At 38.7% G+C, this 14,115-nt stretch overlaps 1 protein-coding gene across 1 annotated transcript; it reads right to left on the reverse strand.

Annotated features, from left to right (window-relative positions):
- Nucleotides 1-5,304: 5,304 nt before the first annotated feature.
- On the reverse strand, nucleotides 5,305-10,592 carry si:dkey-8e10.3 (serine/threonine-protein kinase SBK1). The gene is made up of 5 exons (XM_062391052.1): nucleotides 10,503-10,592; nucleotides 10,357-10,389; nucleotides 9,372-9,540; nucleotides 8,659-8,861; nucleotides 5,305-7,979 (listed from the first exon to the last, which is right to left on the reverse strand). The coding sequence occupies exons 1-5, from the start codon at nucleotides 10,536-10,538 to the stop codon at nucleotides 7,305-7,307; spliced, it is 1,116 nt and encodes a 371-aa protein (XP_062247036.1). The 5' UTR covers nucleotides 10,539-10,592; the 3' UTR covers nucleotides 5,305-7,304.
- Between the last annotated feature and the right edge of the window lie 3,523 nt (nucleotides 10,593-14,115).

Genomic DNA, 14,115 nt, shown 5'->3' on the forward strand with positions numbered 1-14,115 from the left:
ACCTTTATATATACACTAGGGATGCACTGATATGGAAATTCTTGGCCGATACGACACCGATATTTAAAATAACAATCTGGCTGATAGCTGATACCGATATCGATATTTGTTTATTTTCTTTTTGTTGTTATTCATTCACCCTTTTGTGCCAGAAAAATAACTAAATCATTATTTAAAAAGCACTATTTAAAAAATGTTCAGCCCTTCATCACTCTTATCTTTTAATGAGTACAAATTGAATCAGATTTATGAAACAATCTTTGATTTAACTAAACTTTATTTAATAGAGACATATTATGCCCATTTTACCGCAAGTTGAAATGGTTCCTCTGGATCTTAATGAAATGACTGTAACATATTTTGGTCAAAATACCACAAGGATAATTTAAAACGGCACCTTTTTACCCTGTCTAAAACAGCCCTGTTAAAGTATCATTATAGAGAACGCTCTTCTCATTGTTTTACGGTAGCAGTATTGCCTGTTTATTAGAGGTGTTACGGCTTCTGTGTGTATGACGAATGTCAGGACTCCTCAATAGGCGGCCCGCGGGCCGAATCCGGCCCCCGAGCTGCTTTGGACTGGCCCCCGGAGTGTGCTTGAAAAGTGCTTGAATAAAAAAAAACTAACAATTTAGTAATACTTAAATGGCACTTACTCAGAGCACTTTGTAGTTTTGCTTTATTTTGAACCGGGCCTTTGGTCATTTGGTACCAGTCTGCCCAGAAAGAATAAACAACTACATTATATCAGTTTTATTTAAAATCTGATTCTGAAAGGTGTTTTATTTTGAAAAATGACCGGATCCTCTCCGTTATGACTCATGCTTTACGCATGTCAAGACACTTGTCTCTGTCACGTTTTTGCTGAACACAAACCCAGACAGTATTTGTCGGACCCATTTGTCAACAAACCAGGTGAATCCAGCATGTCTGTGCAAGGAGAAGATCAGCTACTTGAGATTATTACGGAGTAGACTGGCAGTGGCGATTCTACTTGGATTTGCGCCCCGGGCCATGGTTTTTAATTTGAAGTTCTTAATTATTCTGTTTTGTTTCTAAGAGTCTTCTTAATTTGTTGGGTCTCATAGAGTTTTCAGACATAAATAACACAATGGTCTCTCCTCATGTCCTACCACATTGACTGTGAACCAGGCATCATCGTACTTTCTTTTCAACTTGGTTTTTGAACACCGTCTCTTGTTTGTCCCTGACTGTCACTGGCTGCTTGACGTGAACAAGCTCTGATCTCACTGTGTGTGTCTCTGAGAGAGTGAGCGGGGCGGGGGCGGAGCCCTGGAGCCTCTCTGTGTGCTGTCCGTCCGCGAAAAATATGCGCGACAGGCACAACACTTTTCAGGGATCCGCTGCAGAGGAGCTGAAGAGCCGCCCGCGGCTTCATAAGCTCAACAACGAGCTCAAGGAGGAGAAAAAGAAAAAGAAGGATCTCCAAGAAGAGCTGGAGAAGCTCAAAGCTTCTCATCATGAGGTCTGCCAAAGTCATAAAACCGACCCGGAGAAGTTCAACACCGAGCTCCAGAAGGAGATGAAGAAGAAGTGGGCTCTCCAAGAAGAGCTTAAGAACCTAAAATCTTCTTTTCACAAGGTCTCCCAAAGACATACAACCAACTGGAAGAGGTTCATCACCGAGATCCACGCGGAGGCTGAGAAGAAGAACGTTCTCCAAGAAAAGCTGGAGAATCTCAAAGTTTCCTATGACGAGGTTTGCCAAAGTCGTGCAACCTACCAGGAGAAGCTGGAGATGCTCAGCGTAACTTATGATGAGGTCTTCCAAAGATATAAACCTTATGTGTCCAAAACTTTGCTCACTGAGGATGGGTCACTATCATTTTTTTATTTAAAAGAAAATGCCAAGTTCAGCATAACTGCTTCAAGTCAAATATGGTTATGACTTGGATTTGACTCCTAAGTCTTTCTCTTGCTTGCCCTATAGGTCACAATGGCGGTATTTCAATAAGTGACAACGGGTCAGGTTAAACTTATATCCAGTGTTGGTTGTCTCTGACTTATTGCATTAATTTATGTGAAATCACATGTTGTCTTTTTAAGTTTGTAAGACCCCATTTTCTGTGTCCGACAAATCCCTCTTTTGGGTTCTCTGAATAGTATTTTACTCTGTTACACTTTTCTTATTGTTTCACTTACAATTCAACAAAGTTTATCATATGTATTGGGGGCATATTGCCACAAGAGGTCAGTCTTTCTGCATGACGACTAAAGTCTGATTCTTTGCAAACCTTTTTAATTTAATTGTATTAATGGATTTATGGTTCAGCTCATAGAATTTTGTGTTTCAGATTTAAATGGAGGTTTTACCCACCAATGTTCACTTTAAAGCAGATATAAGCACAAAATTGTATGAACAATTTAAAAAACCTTATCAGGTTGTATATGTTGTAACGGCTCGTGTTTGTCATGTACCAATACATAACAGATGGATGATGAATGGTGACTATGAGATGGAGAACTTCAGTCATGACAGTAAGTCTTAAAATATATTTATTAGATAATAATAATAATGTTGTTGCTATTAAACTTTACATTATTGTATTGTGACTGTACAATTGCATTATACACACACACAGACACACACATTATATTCTATATTTTTTATGTTTTTTGACTCATCATTCAAACCTAAACCTGTGTACTTATGTATTCTTGACACATCATCGCTAAACTTTTTTTTCCCTCAAATATTTGCAAAATTCATTTATACAGTCCAATGCATTGTAATGACTACTGTATGAACATAGCTTTTAATATCACTGCTTTATATTTTGGGGATGAAAAATTATTTCTTTTGAATTCCAAAGGTTTTTTAATTTTCTAAATAAATTCTCATGTAAAAGTCACAACTAGTTTTGAAAAATAGGATGACATTTTTGTTCATATTTTATAATGGCTTCATGATTTGAAATGTCATCAGTGAGGAGATACATGTGATCGTTTTTAAGCAGGATTCAGATCTGAGACTGAGTTCGTCGTGGAGAATGAGCACTTTCTCTTTTATTCAAGATGACATTTGACAAAGCGATGGAAAGTTTTGAAACAGCTCAATCACATTGCACGACCACATACGGCTTTAGAGCTTAAACTGAAATTAAATTTAATCTGGCAATGTTAATCCTACCTATGCCTAGCGCCTACTTTACTCTGATTAAATGGAAAAACTTACAAAACATTTAAAGTTATATCCAGCAGATATTTGCTAAAATTATCAAAAATACATTTTCAGATAAAACAAAAATGTAGAGTAAAAGAATCAAAGTACAACCTTTGATAAATTACAAATGTCGATAGATAATTGTAAATCAGATGAGGTTGTTCCGTTTATGAAGTACTGCTTAAAGAAATTAACTTTAAGATGAGGTGACCTCTTTCACTCACATTTATATTGTATAATGTGTCGGCCTTTCATCAAATAACAGGTCGGGAGACAAATGGTAAAAAATTACTAAAATTATTTTTGTTTAATTGTAGCCTACTTGAGCCAGGCTATTATCTTGTGTTACTAGAGCTAAGACTATCAGGTTTGACCTTAAATAATGACCCTTATTCTGGAAATGGTTTAGATGTTGAGTATCAAACTGTATGTTATACATGAGTTATATAGTTTGATGCACAGCACAATAAGCCGTTTTCTTCACCCCTGGTCTTTTCTGTCAAGGAGAAATCTGATATTTTTCAACCTGTTTTGTGTTTATAAATGTGGTTGTATTATAAATGGTACTTCCCAAATGTTTGGAATCGGTCCAATAGATTGATTTCACCAGCAACTGTGGCACAGCAGCAGTTGTTACAATGTTATCATATGGGGCAACTGAAACAGTCAAAGAAATGTCCCCAAAAGGGATTTATTTTTCAAATAAAAAAACGAAATTGCCTGCCAAGCTCGTATGAGGACTATTGCCACGTCAAGACAATAAGCTACTTTTCCTCCACTCTGTCTGCTGCAGGTATCCCAACTCTTGGCACCTAATTTCTGATGAAGAAAATATGCTTTGATCTGCCTTTCCTTCTTTAGATGGCAGTTGCAATAGCTGTTAAATGGTCACTGCAGAACTGGTTTGTAGCGAGGTGCAGAGATTTGACCCAAATGTTTGCATCCATGTTTAGCACCATTGAGCTATTGTTTTACAGTTTCTAAATCACACAATAGTGAACAATGAAAGCTGCATAAGTTGGCACGGCATTCGATTGACACAATTAAGGAATGCAGAGACACAAACTCTGTCTGTCTCCATATTTATTTAATTTAATTGTTTTATTGTGAGATATCGGTTTTGATTTTGCTGTGCATTTGCCACAAAGAGTGCAGCAGTGCCCCTGGCTGACGAAAGGAAAGAAACACCTCAAACCCTGCTTCGGCTCACAACATTTGGAATACAGTTTCATCTCTATGCACTTAAACATTCATTATAATCTCTCAAACATTTGGCTCCAATGTGCAAGACATGTGAGAGCAGCTGCTTGCTACAAATGTTAACATGAGTAAGAGCATCCATAAGGTACTGACAGACAAGCTAGTGCTGCTTTCAAGAGATTGACAAAGCTGCTAGAGCCACACATGTTTAGACAGGAGTTAACCAAGGGCCACTGAGATCCCAGAGCCAGCGATACACCCGAAGGGACTAATTTGTGAGCAGCAGCTCTTGTATGTTATGAAAACATAACACTCAGCCTCTCTGTCAGAAAGCCTTGCTGATGGTTCATGATGTAGAATTAAGTCTGCTGCTCTGTGGCTGGAGCTGAAATAGATACAATGGAGACATGGTGATCTGTTTGTGAACGGAGAAATATTCATCCTGTCTCTTCTCTTAACATTATATTTTTGTGAATATGAAGCTTTTTCTTATAATATTATGACGTTATCGTAAATACTCTCATGGATTATTGGGGACCGAAATGTCTAATGTGAAATGAAATCTAACATCCATTTTTCTCTGGTGTAATATGGTTCTAATCTGTGGAAACCAAGATTTAATGTGGAGAGCGATTTCTTCAGCTGCCTGTTGCTGCGTTTCTATGGCGGTTGGAGACAAACAAGTCATCAGCTGGGAGAAAAGCCCCAGTTGTGGTGATTTTCCATAACAGAGAGTATGGGGAGTAATATTAATAGTGCCCCCGGGTGTATGGTGCCATGCACGTGTGTGCGTGTGTGTCTTTGTGTGTGTGTGTGTGTTTGTGTGTGTGTGTGTGCGAATGGCTGAATTGTAAACAAGGACTTTCAGAGTTGTCGCTCACCCTCCAATGTCATGATGGAAAAGCATGTTCTTACTTGATGCAATAAAGCACTAAAGCTGCATAAATAGTGGATTCATTTAGATAACACCAGTACCTCAATCACTACATGACAGAGTGGGAGGTTGTGCAGTTAAACCTGGATCACGTTAAATCATATGAGCAGTTCTCCTTAAACCTGGGGCCAGCTTCATGGGGTGGAAGTCTGGAGATTGTGCTGCTCTTCATCATGTGACACCTCTGTATAGTTCTTCACTTTTAATGTTGTGAGTCATTATCTTGCTATAGGAGTAAGCCCTGAGCAAAGTATCTGCCTCACTAAACTACTACAAAGCGTACTACTTCCTGCAGTTCAGTATTTAGTTTGTTTAGTAACAGTTTGTTGCAATTCAGTCTTTGCACTGATTTGATTTTCAACAAATGCAGCTGAAGAACATCTGCAGAAAATATTAACTTTAACCTCCAAAGTTGCATTTGCTGGAGGAAAGTTCACCTATGTCTTTAATGCATTTTACCTTTTTTAAACATTATATTTAATATGCCATTTAAATTAATAAATTACTAAGCAAAGTTTACTTGCATATAATATATAAATGTACATATAGTCTATAAGAATTCACTTATATGGTGTGTTGGTACTCTAGCATCAAATATGTCTGAGTCAAAAGACAAAGGGAAATGATGAAAGAAAGCTTGTGAAGATTAAACATCTGATTCTCATGTACAGACATTTTCATAGATATGATACGGTAGCTCTTTACTAAGTTCTTTACTTGTACAGGAAAGCATGATCTCTCACTTCTGTGCAATGAAAAACCTGAAAAGTGAAATGTGTCTATAAGTAATTTTTAAAGGCAAGACTTCAGACAAAGAAATACATATTTATATATCTCCTATAATTACACAACATAGGTATTCAAAGCATTCTTTTAAAACAATGTTATGTGTGTGAACACCAGCACATATAGTTAGTGAGTCATATTCTGTCGCAGGCTTTGCGGTAGGATTTGCCTTGGCTGTATTAGCGTATGATGTGAAGTCAGGACCAGAAGTCAATGGAAAGATGACCCTGGTGTAGTGTAATGCCCTAAATATGCTGTAAAGCATGATGGGGGCATGCAGGGCTACAGCTCGGGCCAAGTTGAGGTCGGCCGTCCTCAGATGCTGACATGCTGAGTACTGAAAGCCCCTGTGTGTCCCATGCACCCCAACAAATCAAAGACATCCATCATTGAGAGCCAGCTGCAGCAGATTGTCCAGAGGAAGAAGGCTGAATAAGGTCAGTGAAGTGAGGCAGAGATAGAGATCTATGGGCAACGGATCTAACTCCAAAGAATATAGTATAATATATCAACTCAGGAAAGTGGCTGAAAATAGCATTTTATTTAGGATGACTCATTTGAATTGCATTGTATATACATTTCTACATATATAAAATCTTCTGAACAATAATACAACAATCATGTGAAGTGTGTTATTGACACTGTAAGAACAGCAATGAGTGGCACTGTCTAACATAGTTTTTTACTAAACCTATTTATTTATATACATTTCGTAAATGAATAATATTCTTCTAAAATTAAACAGTTGGGTATGCCCTCAAAGATAACGGAAGAAAAACATGATTGTTTGTATCTTATTACCATGTAATAATATTTAGTCTTTAAAAGTTAGTTATTATGCATCCTGCACAAGTTATCAGTGCAGATGTAATTTATGAGAAGCTTTCAAGTTGAGAAAATTGACACAGAGGATAAATAAATCCTATATCAACATTAGACCTGTTCAGCTTTTCTCTACCAGGGAATGGGAGATGGCCCAGAACATAGCCATGATGAACTAGAAAGTACAACCCTTTTGAACCATGTACCTGGCTCAGCCATCTCTTTTCTAACTGCAGTAGAACAAGCATGAGGGGTTTTAGACATGCCCCAAACGAAGTTGACCCATGTGCTTTATATCATGCGCTACAATCAAAAGATAGAGCCCATAGTATAGTATAATTACAAAATAAAAGAGGATTCAACGATACAGTTTGCAAGTCACTTAGCATTAGGAGGTTCTTCCACCTTGCTATGCACAGATGTAATTCTAGAGATGCTGGCTTTTTCTTTTTCTGTTGTCTGCTGTTGCTCGTTCCCATATGCCTTCTTCAGCCAGTCCTTCTCTCCATATGCTCTCACCTCCCCAACTGTAACCCTCTCTCCTGCATCCAAAGCCAGGAGCTTACCAAACATCTCCATGGCTTCGGGAGTGAACCTTTTCCACAGAGGGGGAATGTCCTCCTCAATGATAGGTCTCTCTTCCATTCTGCACCAGTCAGCAAACTCCAGGTAGAAGTCGTCTGAGTCCATGCAGCGTTCCCAGGGGAAGTAGCCCGTAAGAATGCAGAAGATAACCACTCCAAAGGCCCAGGTGTCCAGGCTTGGCTCCACGCTCAGAGGGGGAGCAGTCACTTCTTTCTGCCCCTCCAGCATGACCATGGTACAAAGCTCCGGGGCCATGTAGGGCAGGGTGCCTGTGATGAATCGTATCATCGTACCTCTCTTCTGGGCCAGGCCAAAGTCTGCCAGCTTGACCTGGGTACAATGATTGTCCAGCAGAAGAATGTTTTCAGGCTTGACATCTCGGTGGACCAAGCCATGGCTGTGGATGAACTCCAAAGCACTGGCGATCTGGAGGACACAACGTTTGACTGAAGATTCTGGAATACCCACCTGAGATAAAAGCATAATACAATATATATAAATAAAATAATAGTGGATAGAGCACTTTTTATCATTTTGCAAATGTGCCAGAATGAAAATTACCACATTGATCAGCTTAGCACTGTATACTATTCCGTCACACAGGGTTCTGAGCACAGAATGATGAGCACATTGATCTTTACTTCCATCTTTTCTCGGATCAAAACAAGCATTTTCCAAAAATAAAAAGAACTACAAATATGCCTCTTTATCTAATGGCTTTTATTAGATAAAGAGGGGGCCCCTGCGAACAACTGATCCAGTGCAACGACAATTTTGTGAGACCCCCATTTAATTCTATGATAGCCTATCCACATGTGACATCAAAGGAAAGGGGGCGGGAGGTTAATTTACATCCTTCACTGTTCCCTTTCTGTTTGAGCCCCCAAAGTCTCTTGACACGCTCCTGAACAAGATCCAAGTGTATCCTGGCTTTTGACGGGAATGACAGACTCTTGTTACCCACTTAACACACCTAGGATTTACCAAAAAGACCAAGTGCAACTTTGTTTCTGTATTAAGCAGAAGAAGTTGATATGACCACACCTTTCATGCACCTACCTCATGTGTTTGAGACTGTGGTCAGATTAAACAGATAGTTTGTGTTAAAATAGAACCATTAGTCCTGTTAGGCCAATGTTTGGCTCACCTTTGGTTGGATGACACCAAATAGGTCCCTGCCAATGACAAGCTCCTGGGCGAAGCAGTAGTGCTCATTAGACTGGAAGGCGATGCCAAAGAGGCCCACGATGCAGGGGTGGCAGGACAGGTGTAAGGAGATGCAGTACTCTCGCAGAAAGCCCTGCAGCTTAGTCGAGGCTTTGGGCATCACTTTCAAGGCCATGGGAGTCCCTGCAGACCATCCATACTTTACTGGGGTTATTATTAGCACTGCTCATTCACACCTCCTTTGTCTAAAGTCTTATTACACCATTAAAACTATCTATGATCCCTTCTGTGATACTGCACTGATACTCTGCATTTGCTGTTTACAGTTATAATTATCTAATATACACTTACATGGCTTTCCTCTGCTCACTGAGGCTGCTCTGTTAAGGTCCTTCCTTCTCTCTCCTTAGCTCTTTATTTATTTCAAGTTGCAACATGGTCAGATATGCATCATCTTCATTTACAGCAAAAACATTACCTGCACGGTTTCAGATTTTTTTTGTGTGCCTGGAATGAATTGTTGGGGTTTACCTACTCTTTGCCAATTGCATCATTACAAAAGAACTTTTCTACAGTTGTTAAGTGGAAAACATCATGTTTTGATAATATGACAACCAGGTTTCTGAATAGTCAAATAGATGATCCAAAACTACATCTCTAATATAGGTATTAGATATCAAAGTGCAGTCATACCCCTGAAGCGGTGTGTCACCAGCAGCACTTTGCCGTATTTCCCTCTGCCGATCTCCTTGATGATGTTGAAGTGCTCCTGGATCTCCCGCTGACTGAGGCTCTGAGCCGTCAGCTCCATCAGTTCATCGATCAGGCTCCCGTCAGCGAGGCCCAGCTCAATCATCTCTGCCTACACATGGCCAGAATCAAGAAGTGATTGTGAAGGATTTTCACCAATGATAAAATAATCAAATCATTAAAAACAGGACAAATCAATTCTTTCAAATGTCAATTAGTTTACATTCATACAAAATGGCTATATCAACACTTTGTATTGTTTTGTTTGAGTATAATCTGGTCCTGAGAATATGTACTATAGTATCTGATATATAAAAAAAGACAAGAATGCAACAGTGTCTCACTATAATGGTATTTAGTTACACATGAAGAGTACAGTATATTATACATATGTCTCTGCTAGGCATATCTATCAGAAAATTATTAGAAACAAGCATAATAAATGCTTACATTTTGAAAAACATGAACTTTTTTTTTTAAACGTCACATTATCTTCAGCAAATTACATTATAATTTGCACAAATGCTTCTTTTCAACAATGCCTACTGATTCTCATTTGAAAACTGTATATGTGCAGCTGTGTAGAATACATAGTAAATGTAAAAAACACAAAACACTTTTAGACATGCATTTAATTTTGTATTCACTACATTATGTTGTAAGTCTCTGACTTTCCTTTCTCTGTAAACTGGCCTTGGCCTAAGTTATTTTGTAGTATTAAATCACTGATGCATTCAACCTCATTAAATCACTGTGTTAATGGGGAGTCCAGGTGGCCTACTACATTAACATATTTTGTTATACTTTTACTAGTTTTATTTCTTCATTAACTGTAGTTAAGTTGTATTCAATAATAGCAGTAGATGGATATTAGTGGATATTTATTTATAGTAACCATAATTCATAAGCGGTTGCTTGTAGGTCTTACCTTTTTGTCTGATCCCAATACAGTCACGTGAGTCTGAAAACAGGTAAACCAAACACACACAATGAAAGAGACTCACACCACCATGCTCACAGCTGTCAAAAGGCAGCTATATGTTGTGGGAGCGCAGGTGGAAAGTTTGTCCTTACTGTCGTCCACCTTCTCCGCTGCTGCTGCTCCTGCATGTACCAGAGTTCAGAGTGGACCTGAGAGCTTTTCACTGCTCAGCACGAAGGTCTGCTCTCAACTGCTGCAATTCTGACAGAGCCCACTGTGACAGCTGATTACAACCTGTCTCTGCAAAGGGCGCACACACACACACACACAAACACACACACACAAACACACAGTCAGCTACACACGTTAATGTGTACCAGATGTATTGCCTATGCACATGAGAAGCATTATAAAGCATCAACATAAAGTTCCACACATACAGATGTCACTGATTCTCATGTTAAACCTTTTTCGTGCTTGACATGTTCACGGCTCTGTCTCCACCGTTCACACAAACACGAGTGTGTAAAGCGTCGGTCGACTCAGAAGAGCATCTGAGCCTCACAGCTTCCTCTCACTGAGCTCACTGCTTAATGCAGCTGCACAGTAATGCCTGAGACTTCATATCAGTCACACATAGTGATTTGGGAATTTTAATACAGATACGACACAGGAGTTTTCAATAATGCAGCTGTTTGTTGAGCTTTAGACACTGGCTTGAACGATTTAAACACAGCAACACTAAAAAGGAAATACTTGTCACGTTTGGTCAGTACTTCAAACAAGTTTGAATGTTGTCATTACATGCTGCTTTATACTTTTACTTTACAACAGGTCAGAGGGTAAATTCTGCTCTACCAAATGTATATGCTGCTTTACAAACTTTTTACACATAAAACATAGGATCGAATAAATTGCTTGACTATTATAGTAAATTAACAATTCGGGGGGGAAGTCACAATATATGTGACTTATTCTTCAATCTTGAGAATAAAGTCATAATTTGAAGAGAAAGAGAATACATACAAGAGAATACAATACAAGAGAATTGTTCCTCACAAAAGACTTACTTTCATCCATGTCAGTGCATTATTTTATTTTTTCTTGATACTTATGATAACTTAATAATAGGTATTTAATGTTATATTATTTTGATTTTATTCTAGTAAATTAAAGTGCCCTTTAGACTCCATATGTCATTTTTCAGCCACCATCACTTTTTCAAGACTGTCATTTGCAATGTCCCAAAAAATGCATGATTCTGCTCTCCATATAAGACTGATTATCCAACCCAAATTGCTTTCACAGTATCTGATAAGTGTGTGTGTTTTCTGGTGTGTGTGTGTGTGTGTGTGTGTGTGTGTTTGTGTTTGTTACAACCTTCCCTTTCGCAGTGGGAGGCTGAAGCAGTACCAGGAGCAGCCAAGTGAAATCCTTTCCTTCATGGTCCTCGACTATAAGCCATGAATGCACTCAAGCTGTAGCACACATACAAATAAATCCCTGGGGTTTTGCCTTCACCTCAGGCAGCACTAATGGAGTGTTGTTGTGTGCACCTGTGTGTGTGTGTGTGTGTGCGTGTGTATGTGTGTGTGTTATGTGTGTGTTTCTTGGCCAGTGTTTGATTTACAGTGCACTCAATCAACAGTGTGACCCCTGGCAGTAATTCTGGGGGCACCGAGCCTCCAGGCAAGCAGGACCAACGCCACAGAGAAACAGATACTTGGGAGAGTTGGCCTTTGCAGCTTTGTGGTGGGTTAATGAGGTGTCAGTCACGACAGGTTCAGAGCTGCTCACTTTCCCAAAAGCTACAAATGTCATTTTGTTGGCGATAACTGGTACAAAGCTTAGATTATTACAGGTGACCCTTCCAAAGCAAGGAGTTGGACATAAGGTGGGAAACAAAAAATTATCCTAAAATCTCATTACTGTATCTCATTACTTGAGCAGGGTTGGCAGTTATATGTAGTTTGATGTATCCATTTTTCTACCACATGGATTATAAAAGCATTTCGTTATGCTTTCCTCAGGCTGCCATTAGCGACTAAAGTTATGTTGTGGCTTGTGTTTTGAAGTTTGTGATCATCATGTTACGCTGTCACCAAAGACATGTGCTCATGTTATGTTGGGAGCTTTTACATACCAGGATGGTGAGGAATAGTGTTGGAGGCGCCAGACGGCGTCCGTATCACAACTTCCCAACCCCTTACGATACCACTGCTGTCCTCATGGTCTCACAGGAGTAGAATTACAGAGCTGTTTGGACTGACAAACCAGCTCCGTGCTCTCACTGCGCCTTCGGTTAACATTTTGAGTCAATTTGACTAACATGCACCGTGCAGTGTAGCTCCAGCTGTCGGTTCGGGGGTATCAGTGAAAAGATTAGTATTATTTTCCATGATTAATACTAGAGAGGCATTCAAAATGTTCCTCCGTTTGACCTGCAGTGGAAATTAAACCAAGACTCTCTTGTCCAAAATAAACAAGAGGGAATACTAACTACTAACACACAGCGTGGAAAGGTAACCAGAGGCCAAAACATTATCTGTTTTCGACTGATTTAGATGTTATATTTAATCAATTATCGTGTAATGATGTCTTCAAGGATTAATGGGAAATCCGTTAATATCTCACAAATATGTATTTAGTCCTCGGATAAACTACAGCGGCGATTTAGCCACTGGATTAAAATCCCCACCCCATCATTTTGATCATTTGATATTTTTACTTCGCCATGTTGGACGGAGACACATACACACAACAAAAGTGCTGATCTCTGTCTGAAATAACTCTTAAATAGGAGTAAATAACTCCTCTGAAATAGCCAACATGTTAAGTAAAAAAAAAATAACACCAGTTTAGACAATCAAACACACATGAACAATAATAAAGTAACATTTTGTTATATGAAAATAAATTACTATAAAATCTTCACAGCAGATAAACCTGGTAGGAAGAACACAAAGTTCTAACTTCACTCTGTACCATGTTTAGAAACATCTCTCCACACAACGTCCAGCAAACAAACAATAAAAGTGACAGCCTATTGTAGAACTGTTTGAGGAGGACTCACTAATGACAAGGAATAATTCTGGTTCTGCACTAGAATTATGGAATTTGAGAAGAATTGCACTAAAAGAACATATTTATTTGTTCCTTTATATATTCTTTATATAACCATATATAAAGGAACATTAATTCAAGTTCATGCGTGCCACCAGTCTGGTATATATATGCAAGGTTGTGTTTTTCTCAAGTTATAGCAACAGATTTTCAAAATGTCTGTGCTCATCCCTGGTGGATAGTTGTCAGCTCCATCAGTTCATCGATCAGGCTCCCGTCAGCGAGGCCCAGCTCAATCATCTCTGCCTACACATGGCCAGAATCAAGAAGTGATTGTGAAGGATTTTCACAAATGATAAAATAATCAAATCATTAAAAACAGGACAAATCAATTCTTTCAAATGTCAATTAGTTTACATTCATACAAAATGTATAAAATGTTTCCCTCGAGTAACCTATGACACTCAGATAGAGGTCTGCTCACTAAATCTGAAGGCCTTTTTTAATTTATTGCTTTAAATTGAATGAAAATTATTCTATTTAAACTATTGTATTTTTGTTTTGTTACTGTCTTGGTATTAAAAGTATTATGGAAATCATCTAGTGACTTCTTCTTTACTTGAGACCCCCTGATCCTTAATTTGGGAATCTTGACAAAACTCTTAGAAACCTCCTTAAACGCTCCTATTTTGGCCACTTGTG

Source organism: Platichthys flesus, chromosome 7 (genome assembly GCF_949316205.1).
Source record: "Platichthys flesus chromosome 7, fPlaFle2.1, whole genome shotgun sequence".
Taxonomy (NCBI): Eukaryota; Metazoa; Chordata; class Actinopteri; order Pleuronectiformes; family Pleuronectidae; genus Platichthys; species Platichthys flesus.